This window comes from Buteo buteo, chromosome 25 (assembly GCF_964188355.1).
Source record: "Buteo buteo chromosome 25, bButBut1.hap1.1, whole genome shotgun sequence".
Lineage (NCBI taxonomy): Eukaryota > Metazoa > Chordata > Aves > Accipitriformes > Accipitridae > Buteo > Buteo buteo.
In genome coordinates, this window is record NC_134195.1 from 2,321,883 (window position 1) to 2,334,789 (window position 12,907).

At 37.3% G+C, this 12,907-nt stretch overlaps 1 protein-coding gene across 3 annotated transcripts in view; it reads left to right on the forward strand.

Annotated features, from left to right (window-relative positions):
• Positions 1-12,907, forward strand: part of ATP11A (ATPase phospholipid transporting 11A) — a 130,295-nt gene that overhangs the window by 59,528 nt on the left and 57,860 nt on the right. For all 3 annotated transcript variants that reach the window (XM_075057695.1, XM_075057697.1, XM_075057696.1), the window contains exons 2-3: positions 776-898; positions 12,112-12,201. In XM_075057695.1, coding sequence (XP_074913796.1) covers positions 776-898; positions 12,112-12,201 — 213 coding nt within the window. The remainder of the gene's footprint in view (positions 1-775; positions 899-12,111; positions 12,202-12,907) is intronic.

Sequence of the window (12,907 nt, forward strand, 5' to 3'; positions counted from 1 at the left end):
GTTTTAATTACCACTGACTCTTATCAGTGGTAAAACGAGTAGCAACTGCGTAAACGCTTACTAAATATCTAATTTGACTGAGAAAATCTTAAGCCATTTTTCTTCTTTCAGTTAGAAAACAAAAAAGACAGAATAGTAGTTTTCATGGATTCCCTTTTATTTGTAGAATTACAGAATGGTTTGGGTTGGAAGTGACCTTAAAGACCATCTAGTTCTGATCCCCCTGGCACGGGCAGGGACACCTTCCACTAGACCAGGTTGCTCCAAGCCCCATCCAACCTGGCTTTGGACACTTCCAGGGATGGGGCATCCACAGCCTCTCCGGGCAACCTGTTCCAGTGCCTCACTGCCCTTGGAGGAAAGAATTTCTTCCTTACATCTAATCTGAATCTACACTCTTTCAGTTTAAAGCCATTACCCCTTGTCCTATCACTATATGCCCTTGTAAGTAGTCCCTCTCTGGCTTTCTTGTAGGTCCCCTTTAAGTACAGCAAAGCTCCTCTGAGGTCTCCCTGGAGCCTTCTCTTCTGCAGACTGAACAACCCCAACTCTCTCAGCCTGTCCGAAGGGAAAGTGCAGTGCAATTGAGGCAGGGTTTTGGCAATTGACTTAGTTTTAGTGGTCTTGAGATTATACAGTGAAGTGTGAGGGGTCACGCGCTTATGGATATGTATGTGTTGATGATCGGACACATGATTAGTTAATTCGGTATGTGACTCATCTTACTGCAGAAATAATGAGTGAACTGACATAATGACTGTTTTTCCCCCCATAGTGTGCTGGAGAAGAGAATTGGGTGGACAGTCGGACTATTTATGTTGGGCATCGTGAACCACCTCCAGGCACTGAAGCGTACATTCCACAGAGATTTCCAGATAACCGAATAGTCTCATCAAAGGTAGTAGTATTTTCTTTCATTCATCTACATAAATCAGCTTAAGTCATTCTTTGTGTATTCATTTATTTCCTTCAAGATTTTCTTCCTATAATTCCTACACCTTTCTACTTTAGCATGACTGGCAAAGGTAAAATGAAGGTATCAAGCTTCTTCCACAAAACTAATTGCCAAATTGCCTCTAATGTGAACAGGAATAAAGTGACTTCTCCAATGTTTACTGTAGTACATAGTAAAGTCTTAGAGTTATACTGTGCTTTTCCACAAAGGAGTAAGAAAGCAATTTTCATTTGGGGCAACCCTGGACAAAAGAAAATCTTCCCAAGGGAAGACTGCATCCTTTGTAATCTAAAGCAATATCTCAGAGTACTAGAAATAGTATGATCAATGTAAGTGCTCAACAAATGAAGCTATCTCCACAATAACAGTGCCATTCCCTTCAAAAGTTCATATTGACAAAACCCCATAGAAATAATATTCTTTGTTATATGGGTACATGTGAATAATTCGTAAACTCTTGTTATTGTGATACATTTGTGCCCTTTAGAAACCTTCCAGTTATCCCTCACTTTAACTAGTAAATCTTTCCATAAGCTTCAGCAGCTTTCTGTGAGCAGTTGGGTTGTTGGTACTCTCCACCTATTTAGACTGGCTGGCTTGCTTTAGCCAAAGGTTTGTACTGCAATGGCATGGAAGACTGAACATTTGCAGCTTATTGTATGGCTAACACCCCAAGAACTTCAAGTTTTTAATGTGGTTAGATTTTAATTTTCATGAGCACACACCTTCAACCAATTACAAAATAATGAATTTGAAAGAATAGCTCCTCTGCTGGAAAGACTTCTGTTTGAACAGTGGCTCAGATCCACAGACTCATTTTAAGAACCTTAGTAGCATTGTGATCTCAAGGAACTGAGTGCTTACCTTTGTGGATCTGAACACGTGCCATCCACTAATATAATGGCAAAGCTATAATAAAATCCACACTTTTCTCAAACTGTGTCTCACTTTTTGGTAAATTTTGTATTTTACTACCTTTAATATTTTTACTACCTTCTTTCTGTACATCATTCGAAGGCAGTATAATAACAAACAGCATAGTATGTAGGCATCTTTAATTAGATAAAACATTTGAAAGGTAATGCAGTAAATAATCCAGATGGGATACAGTCAAACTAATGCAGTGGGAAATCCTGTGCTCTACACACTAATTTGTATTGCCTTTTGGATTATTGAGGAGTAGATAAATTTTATGCAAATCTTTGTACTCCTGTGACACTTTTTAAAACTTTTTTATCTCATACATCTCATCTGAGACATATGTGAATAAAGCAATTGACGTTACTGCTGATACTTTTTGAAATAAAAACATCCTACTCAATTCTGCAAGATGTCTGACATCTTTTTGTGATGATCAAATTAGTGGAAGTTTCAAGTTACCATGCTTTGCAGAGTGAGATTTTTAAGTATGACTTAAATCTGGATTGAGCTGAGGATCCCTTCCAGCAATTAGTGAATATGTATGACTTCAATTAGTTCAGGAAAGAGACTTCAGTATGTTTTTATTTGGATATAAAGCCTGTTCAGTTAAATGTTTTAAATGTTAAACTCTTTAGTTGAAAACTGTATCTGTAAACAGTTTTCCATAAACAGAAGCTTATTAGTAGAAATAATTTTTTATATATACAACATTCCTCAAATTTTCTGTTTATTGATTAAAATTCTCACAGTTAAAAAGTAAAACACAAATCTTTGTGAAAGTAAATACAGTGGTGATATTTCAGGAGGGAACAGAGTTCACATGAATGCTTTGTAATATTGAACAGTTCCTTAGACTGCTGAAGGCTCAGTTTTAATGATAGTTGTCTTTATATGAGAACTTCCCATGCTGTCTTGTCTGTATTGTTCCTTTCAAGTAAACTGTTATTTACATGCTCCATCTCAAACAGCCTGGGTAAAGCACCATCTTGACTTGACTTGTATTCATTCTGGCTCTGTAAGCTAACTAGCTCTTAACCTTTCACTTTGTCCTTGTCACTTGCTCCCTTATGAACACTCTGGAGAGGCACCTATCACAGCCTAGGAAACACAGACGTAAGCTTCCTGAAAAATGATCAAATGTACAAAATTAAGATGGGAAATCCATAATTGTTAGAGTAAAATAAAGATACAGGCATGCAAGTACACTGTATAATGTTACCTCAACCATGAAGGATATTTCCTTCGTCTTTCATCAGTAAGACAGTAACTTTCAGCTGTGCTTTTATAGGTCTTTAATGCTTATATAAGAAAGTATATGATTGCTCTTCAAGGATGAGGAACTCTGAACTTCCAAGTACAGAATTTACCAATTTAAGACAAACTGAATTTCTAAAAAGGGTAGTTTAAAACCATGAGGAAACCTCATGAATTAGACTATCTTGTATGTTGCTGTACTAACAAATGTCCTGTCATAAAGCCCTGAAAAAAGATGTCAGCTTGAAATACCTAGGAAAGCCTAAGGTTCATATTATTTCTTTCCAAAGGTAAACTTTACTGTGCTTCACCAGAGGTTTCCTGGTGTCAGCAAGATAATAATTTGATTCCAGTACAGAGGGATATTTCTTGTATATTGCAATGTCAGTGTGGAATGTGGTTAATGCTCTGTCTGCTTAATGACATATTCCTGGTTGTGAAAAATGATACCTAGACAGACCTTGGTCAGACAAAAATGCTCTTTTGATTTGATGTGTTAATTCAGTTATGAATTTAACAAAGCAGTAGAAAAAGGCTGTGTTGAAATAATAAAAGGCAAAAATTTATGTCTTTTGGATTGTGCATGCAGTTTGCTTATGTTCTGGAGGCAGTGACTTTTGCAAGGCAGATCCTTATGTTGATCTAACTTTTAGCTACTTCAGCTGCCCAGGGTGTTAGCCTTTTGAAGTAGCTATTGTGTGCCCTTGATTGAATTTATCGTATGACAGTGATGCAGCATGGCAAAATATCAGCTGGTAAAAATCCTAATATTTCAAATGAGTAGAAAGAAAGTAATTTAATTGGCAGGGAGGTTTCTTGCTTTTTTCTTTAAAAAATATTCACGTTTTGGAACTATTTACTGGTTAGCAGAACTGCTATGTCAAAAGGAAAGTAAGTTAAACTATGCAGCAGTAACAGTTAACAGAACTTGGTGGGAAACAACTTTTCTCCTTGTGAAACGATAACAAAATTTTGTTGTTTTTTTTTTTTTAAAGACTGATAAATTATAAAATAATATGAAACTTCTTTAAGGTCCAAGCTTCATATTTTTGTGCCAGCAGTATCCTAATCAGTATGCTAAACAGCTTTATCTGTACATGTGTAGTAGTATGTGGATGTGCCTGACCAGCTAAGAATTGCCAAAGGTCCATCTGGCACAGTATGTTGTCACCAGCAGCAGCTGCCTAGGGAAGAATGCAAGAACAAGTAAGCATAGAGTGATACTTCCCCTGAATGCTCTCAGTATTTGCTGATCTGTGACTTAGCCATTTGTGAGCCAAAAGTGATGATTTTGTATTTAATAAGTCGTCAATGGATTGCTCCTCTGTGAATTTCTTAAATACTTTTTGAGCCCATGTAAATTTTCAGAATACATAGTTAAGGCACAGTTAAACTGTAGAAATGTTTGTCAAATGAAACTATGAACCTTCATTTTGAAAATCCTACTTAATAATTTCAGTTCATGTTCCAAGTCCTTGAATCTGAGAACAACTGTTATCCCCTGTTTATCTCCTTGATTCTGTTAGTAATCTTCCACCATATTCCTTTCCAGGCTGAATAACCTTAATCTGTTCAATAATTGCTTGTTTGGAAGCTAGTTCATACCTTTGCTCGGATTTGGGCTGTACCTTTTCCCAAGCCAGATACAGAGTTTTTAAGATGGGGAAATGCATAGAGCATTCAATGTATAGGCAAACTATGGATTTATACAGTGGCATATTGATGTTTTGGGGTCTTTATTAATTTGTTAATGATTTTTAACATTCAAATTCCTTTTCCTGATGTTGATCCAATATCTTTATAGACCTGCTCTTCTTCAAGGATCTCATTCATTTGTAGACAAAGTAGGGATTTACATCTCCTGTTCTAGCTGAATCAATGAACTGAAGGCTAATTGGATGTGTACATTTGTCTCTGGAACAGAGGGGAAAGTCGTATAGAAAATAAAGTCTTTTTTGATGCAACAATATGGAGTTCTGTAAGAACATGTTTAATTACAGCTGCTTACTGCTTTTGACAGACAACCTAAAGAATGAACCACAAGAAAGAACCAAAAATTTCAGAGATGCCAGGGTAGGAATAGCCTGTTGAATGAGAGATCAGAGACCTCCCAGTGTGTCAGCTGACAAACTTAGAAACCCCAGGAACATTCTGCAGGAGGACTGATTTTTTTTTAATTTTTTTTTTTTCCCCATGCCACCCATAGAGAAAGCTGGGTTAGAGAAACTTGCAGTCTCTTATTCTTCTTTTCAGTCTGTGGCTAATCAATACATAGTATTTTGCCCTGATGATCCTGTCTAGCTGCAAACTTTTGCTGTCATAGTTTCATAAAGAGAAATTTTTACAGCTACAAAAAACCACTTGTGCCTGGGTCGCTAACATAACTGGAAGCAGTGGGGTCTAAGCTCCTGGAAGATGATACTGAAGAGTAGCAGGATATGACTCTTAAGTGAAATGCAAGATTGAATCTATAGTGGATGCAGAACTGTTACTTGAAGAATTTGCCCTTAAGTAAAAGAGATTTCATTCAAATTAATTTATCGTATGAAATTGAGATACTGGCTTGTACTCTAGCTTTATTTCCTGTTTTTCCTATAAAAAACAGTAAGGTGAACTTAGATGGCAAAACAGCACTAATAACTTGGAAATGGTGTACAACTCTATTCATGGGCCAGAAGTGCTGCTGGTTTTGTTTCACGAATAATACTATCTTCTGTTGTCTGCATGTTTCCTTGGGACTTATCACCAAATACTAATCCAAACACTGATTTGTATGAGAATGGCCTGAAATAATAATGCTGCATGTTGAGAATCCTATAAATTGCAAGGGGAACCTTAGCTACCTTCAGTGCTGATCTGATTAATTTTGAGTAATCTCAATCACAGTGACTAATAGTTAAAGTTCAGTAATTCTGACATGTTTCGGTGGATGTTGTTGAAATGTTTCTTCCAGCAGAAATTCATGCCCTTGTGCTATACCTCTTCCCTGCAGCACTCACTCGTAGTGTCATTATAAAAACACAAGGTCTGGTGGGGGCTCTGATTTCTCATTTTGTTGCCATGTTTAGAAGAAATGTTAATACTCAGGCTAAAGGAAATATTAAAATACTTCTACCATGATGAGCCACCTGGAACCCAGTAGAGACCTAGGCTGTCCCACACCTCTCCTTCATAACTGGAAGGATTTGTCTGGCCTCTCAAGGGCCATGACATAGCAGTTTCAAGATGAGTTCAAACACAGCCCTAAGCAATGATATTTGAAAGTCAAGAAAGCATCCAAAGCCCATAGTGGGAAACAGCATGGTCATGTGTTTGTGGAGCTGATAAATATTTATGTGCAGTATGCCATAGAGGGGCAGGGAGGATGTGGAGATACAAATGCATATGGGACAGCTACTAATGCAGGCAATGTTGCATGTGCCTTTTAGTGTGGACTTATTGCTCTGCTCTAAAAGCACTGTAACATGGAGCTCCCAGCTTGTACCCCCGTAATCTACTGACTCACAGCTATACTGGCTGATGCAGAAGGTCAGATCCAGTGCTGTAAGGGTTAAATAGTCAGGTTTGCCCATCCATGCCAAAAGGCAGGAGCTGTTAGCAATGAAGAAGAGTAAATGGGCTTGATCGGCAGTCAATCTCAACTGCTTCTGAACCAATTGGACTCTGACTGGTGCCAGCTCAGGGACAGCAATACCTGGGATGGGATGGGAAGTGCATGAGTGTGCAATTCTCCTTCCAGGCATGATAATACAATTTCCTTCTGTGGATAGCTGCCAGTGCCTAGAGAGAGCAAGGAAGAGCTGTGAGCTCTTGATGATCCTTCTCGGGGTGGGATTTTCAGGGCAAAGGCTGTCTGCAGCCTGCCTTGTGTTCCCAGGAGAAGCCATCTACCGTTCCCCTGACTCAGCCCAGGGATAACAGCGATCTTTTATTCTCTGCTGATACTGCCCCTAACAGAGCTTTTAAGTTTTTCATATCAGTGTGGAGTCTGCATGTAGGGAGAGAGAAGTGGAGGAAAGGGAGGTAAGCAAGCAGGTCCAAACGCAACACCAGGGAGGACAGATGTAATTCTCCTCACTTTATGTATGAGAAAGTGCAGCTTGCTCGCTCTAGCATACACTCTCTCACACTTTCTTCTGTTTTCCTAATGTTCTCAATGTTCTCAGCGACTTCTGTCTTCAGTCAGTCATCCTTGCTGTAAGCTTTTTTCTTTTTTTCATTTTAATTAGTTAATCTTCCAGATGCTGGGGGATGTCTTTGTCAGAGGAGTTCCTGGAGACATAGCCACTGTTCAGTAAGATTGAGAGTTGCTGAACAAGGACTACTACAGATTAGGTTTCTTTCTTTGTAGTAGAAATCCTGTTTTACCAGCAACTATTTTTAAGGAACTCTATGACAAAATATGTGTGCTTGTTCATTCAAATATGTAGGCACCATTTGAACTGATTTCCCGAAATCAGTTTCATATTTGCACTCTCTCTGAGTGTACAAGTGGCTCTTAGTCGCATGCCAAAGACCTACATGTAACAGAGCTTACAGTGATCCCTGTGATGTGAACCACCCTACATCTTGTGGTGTAGAGAAACAGGGGTCTCTCCCTCAAAGGAGTGATAAACACTGTGCAGGTGGCGTGCATGTTGATACTTTCATTAAAATACAGTTAATTGTGTATTTCTACATTCATTCCAAATTGTCCTAAACATTGCAGAGTGCTTTTCAAAGTTTCATGGATATTACTATTCCAATTTTGAGTCATATATAAGCGCGGAAGTCTGAAGTTTTTTGCTTGAAGAAGTTAGAGACTGACTTAATGCATCAAAGAACACAGATCAGTTCTGCTACAAACTTCCTATGTGGTTATAAGCAAGTCATTTGAGATAGACAAGCCATACTCTTGACTCGGTTCTTAGGATTTCAGCTAATTATTGATTTCCTTTTTTCACACCCTTTACTATAGTTTTCTGTGCCAGTTCTCTACTCTATAATAGTTAGACAAATTGTGTTTCAAAAAAAAGTAACACTTGGAAGTAAAATTAATTTTAAAGAAATTGTCAAACTTTTGATCAGACTTTTTTCAGCTACTCTGAAGGGGGATAACTATATATATATATGTAACATTTGTAATACTTGGATTGTTTCAGTAGCATAATATAAGGTATTATATATAAAATGTTATGTGCATATATGTGTATGCACACATACAGTCCAGTTGTTAAGCTGGCAGCTTTAAGAATGTATTGTTTCTTGGTAATTGATAGGTACTATAAAAATCTGCATATTGAACATGTCCATTATGGCTTCAGTATTTTTAAGTTTTGTCTGTGTCTTGGTCTGTTAAAAGAAAAACATTGAAAAGCTTGGATGTGACTGCAAGATTCAGTCAGAATCAGTTCAGCTTTTATCTGTTCTTCCCTGAATTTATTATCCTCAAGATGGGTTCTGTTTTGCAGAAGCAACATAGATATTTTGGTCAGAATAGTGTTAAGTATTTACAAGAAACAGTTGAAAAGGTTGAGGGAAAGGAGTGAAATCAGAACAGGTTAGAAAAGAGATCGTGGCTATTTAAAACAAATAAGCTGTAAGAAACTGAGGTGTTGACCGAACTCAATAATGCAATGTGGAGTGCTTTCTTCTTACAGCTCCAGCTTTTCATGTCAAGTGATTACTCTTAAGAAACTCTCCTTTTACTTAAGAAAATATCTGCCTCTTAAGATAGAAAGAGAAGCTTGAAATGTGAGCCAGAATTCTGGTATAGAGGTATCAAATGAAAAGGTCAAAATACAGTGTTTAAAAAAATTAAACTACGGTTAAGAAGACCCTACTTCATCTTTTTGAATTCATGGGACTGGAGGTGTTGGAGCTGGAGGCAACACAGCGTTAGCAAAGAGGATGCAAGGATTGGTGAGATGGAGCAGGGGCACGAGCAGGAATACTGCAGAGGTGTGCATAAGTAGTCTAAGCACATACACCAGCACTGCAGGTGCTATTACGATTATAAATGGGAAGAAAATCTACTTGAATTATGCTGTTTTGACTCTAGACAGACTGATTTTACAGTTCTTGCACAGTGCTTCAGGTGCATCTGTTTGCACAATGCGTTCATCTTTTGGATGAATACGTAACTGCTACTTGCTGTCTGACGTGTTGCCTCCTGTATGCGAAAGGCACGTATGTGCTCTGGCCTTGAAGTCTTTTGCAGCAATTGAAAAAGCCTTCCCCAATGTAAAAGCTTCAAGTGTGTAACTATTGGGATAACCTTATTGCCTTTAAGTGAGTTATAGTGAAAAAGGTAGTTAAATATACATAAACTGCTTTTCAGAGTTTACGAAGAACATGACTAGTAATTATCTGAAGAAGAGAGATGGTATTAACTCTCTATCTGCGCACGGTAGTCTGATGTGTTTAATATCTTCATTTTTAATGTCTTGTCTTCACAGATTTTTATTTTGTTTCTGCCTAACTAGGGTAGCGAAACTGCCTTGAATGCAGTCATGAGACAAATCTTGTTCTGAGTGGCAGCCACCCTGTTGTTTCTCCTGGGAGTGATTATTATGGTGGTTAAACATTAATCATCCATTTGTAGATACTGCTCTGACCTACTGATGGCTGGGGCAGGAGGAGGTCTGTCTAGACATCTTAGTGGTCTGTCTTTCTTGCCTAAAGTCCTTCAAAAATTGTTACTTCTCCTTTGAAGAAGAATGGGCAGAATAAAGGTGTACTTTTTATGTCTGAAACCCAGTGTGATGAAGTGCTAAAAGTGTCAGGTTGTTTGAAAACAAAGTTTTAAGAAGTTTTCTGTGTTAAAGAAGCATCCATTTTAAGTAACACCTCTCAGACCATGAAAGTGATCTGCTCCCAGGTTGTTCACATTTATTCAGGTAAGAGAGTTGCTGACCAAAGGTGGAGCTGTGGGAAATACCACTGCTTGACAGGGAAAGCAGTGAGCAGAGGTTGGAGTATGAGGAGGATCAGATACCAAGGGTAAAGATGAATACCCAACAATAGATTGTTGTTTTAACTAAATTACTTGACTTCCTCAATCAGATGTTTTAAATATCTAGTCTGACAATAATATGCTGTCACCACACATTTAGTCAAATAACCCTCTAGGAGATTTAACCAGGAAGTTATTGCATAAGAGATTACGTTTTTATTTTACAAATGGTGATTTTGGGAGCTTGTATAGATCATCAAACTTTATTGATCAAAAAAACCTCTTTAACATGGAAAAAACCACTTTTTCTAGAAGTTTTTTACTGAAACCTCTATTCGTTTTTCCTTCTCAGCAGGCAGAGATTCACAAAAAATAAATGCATAAGATTAGAAAACAGAGCTAATTTGCCTTATAATCAAAGTTAATGATAAAAATATAAAATTATTATCAGAGAATAGAATTTATATTGTCATATATCACAACAGTAGCTTTGAATGATCAGGACTGTTGTGCAAGGAAAAATAATCAAGTCTAACTAGTTCTCTTTCAAAATTCCAAGGCAAGTAGCTAGGTAGCAGGCAGTGCAAGCAGCATTCCAGTCTGATGAAAAGTATTCTGATTGCAAGATGAGAGCACTTGACTTTCCAGCTGTTGCATGCATGCCTGCCTGAGTTTTGGCTTGCTCACAGGTGATTTAATATTGAGGTAACTATTAAGCAGGATAAGTGTTTACTTAGGGCATATTTAGAATAGATACTGATTTTTGGCACATAATAGAAAAAGAAAATTTCATTCCTATGTTTTGTACGTGTCCAGGCTTTACTCCCAACAAGTAAAAAGATGACATTATAGGGGTTTCATGTATGACTAAGGCATGCTTCTCAAGGATCCTTTTTATCTGCAGATGTAATAGAGGTATTTTCCTTCTAGAGCTCTGGCTGTCTTTGCTTTCAGGGCCAAATTTGGAAGTTGTCTAACTCATGGCACAATTTGCGTATCAGTGCAATCTGCCAAGAAGAGACAAGGTACATTTGTAGCAGAGCAAATAAATTAGGAGAAGCAAGCTTCTTAGTCCATCTCCTTTGAAATGAAAGTTACCTTGGAGTTGTCATTTTATTATGTGTCAAATGATAATTTGGATAATAAGATGATACAGTGTTAGTTTTCTCGAGCCATTTTTTGCACCTTTTCACACAGTTTTAGCTGATGTTTTTACATGTGTTCCAATAAGCAATTCTTGTGATTTTGGTTTGGTTTTTTTGTTGTTGTTGTGGTTTTGGGGGCTTTTTTGTGTTTGGTTGGTGGGGGTTTTTTTTGGAGCTACAGAGAGAGCTGTGTAGAAAGAGTATGGTTGAACCTGCTGCAGGGCAAGGGAAGGGGCTAGATGGTGTAAGGTCCTTTCTCTCTCACTTTCATACACTTTTTTTCCTTTGAAGTTTTTGCTTTTCTGTTTGCACTTTTATATACTGTTTCTTATGTCATTTTACTAAACTTTAGATAATTTCTGAGATCAGTAGAGGAATATGCAGCCACTTACTCTTATTCACTGCTATAGTTTATTTTGAGAAGCATGTTTGTGTCCAAGCCAAGGAACAGAAGAGGGGCTGACAACTTCTATTTGGTCAATGTGCTATGACTGCGAAGTTAACTCTCAGAGTGCCACCTACCTCCTCAAGTCATGCGTACAAAATAGAAGTGAATTAAAAGTGCTGTTTGAATTGACTAAGATGTTTTAAAATCCATTGGTGGCTTTAAATAAACTGCTCTGTAACTAAATCTCTGAATGAGCATTGTTGATAGTCAAAAATTATTTCAGTCCCTAGTACCAAGATTATCACAGTTCAGAAAATTGATCTGAATCCAAAAATACATGATTGCCCATTTAAGATTCCATTTTAGTAAATGATTGAAGTATCAAAAATACTCCTGCTGCTTGTCTAATTTAATCTTGAATTGTGAATTATGAAATTCTTATTTATTTTTTAGAACATAGAATGCCAATAATAATTCTCTCACAAACACTGATAATCTGTGCGCTTGTTTTCAGTACACGTTTTGGAACTTTGTACCGAAAAATTTGTTTGAGCAATTCAGAAGAATAGCTAACTTCTATTTTCTGATCATTTTCCTTGTTCAGGTAAGCTATCCCCATTTTTCAATAAATTTCTGGACTCTTCCTAAAAACAAAGGAGTTGAAAAAGGTTTAAAAATGCACTGGTTTTGATGACTGAAGAGGTAAATGGTTCAGCCTGGACAGCTTTCTACACTGATGATGTGACAAGAAGAGTTTTATTTTGTTGCCAAGTTGTAAATGTGAATTTAGCCTAAAGAGAAATTGATACCATCACGGGTTTGATGGCAAGACATCTCTTGATAAAATTGAAAAGAATGAGTGTAACTTTTATTTTTATTTTGTAATAAACAAACATCCAGATCAGTAAAACCATTGTTATAAACTATGTTGATGATGAACTTTTGTTGATTTTGCGAAATACTTTATTTTTTATAACAATGATGCCTTGGCAGAAATTTTCCAACTGCAGTCATCAAAGCCTGTAGAGAACCTGAAATACAGATGCTCATACAATGCTTGCGTAGGGTGGTACATAAATGTTTGGTTTTGTAATTATTACCTCAAATTTTTTTGCTGCCTTAGTTTGCTGCTTTCTAGGTGTCTTCACAATCACTTAAATGTGTTAAACAATAAAATGTTACTGAGTGAGGTGAAAAGCTGTATTATTTTGCACACCAGATTGCACAGCAAGAAAAGCTATGCAGATTCCCAGGACAATTTGGGTTTTCTTATCATTTGAACTCCCTCTCTGGATTCTACCTCTTTTGTT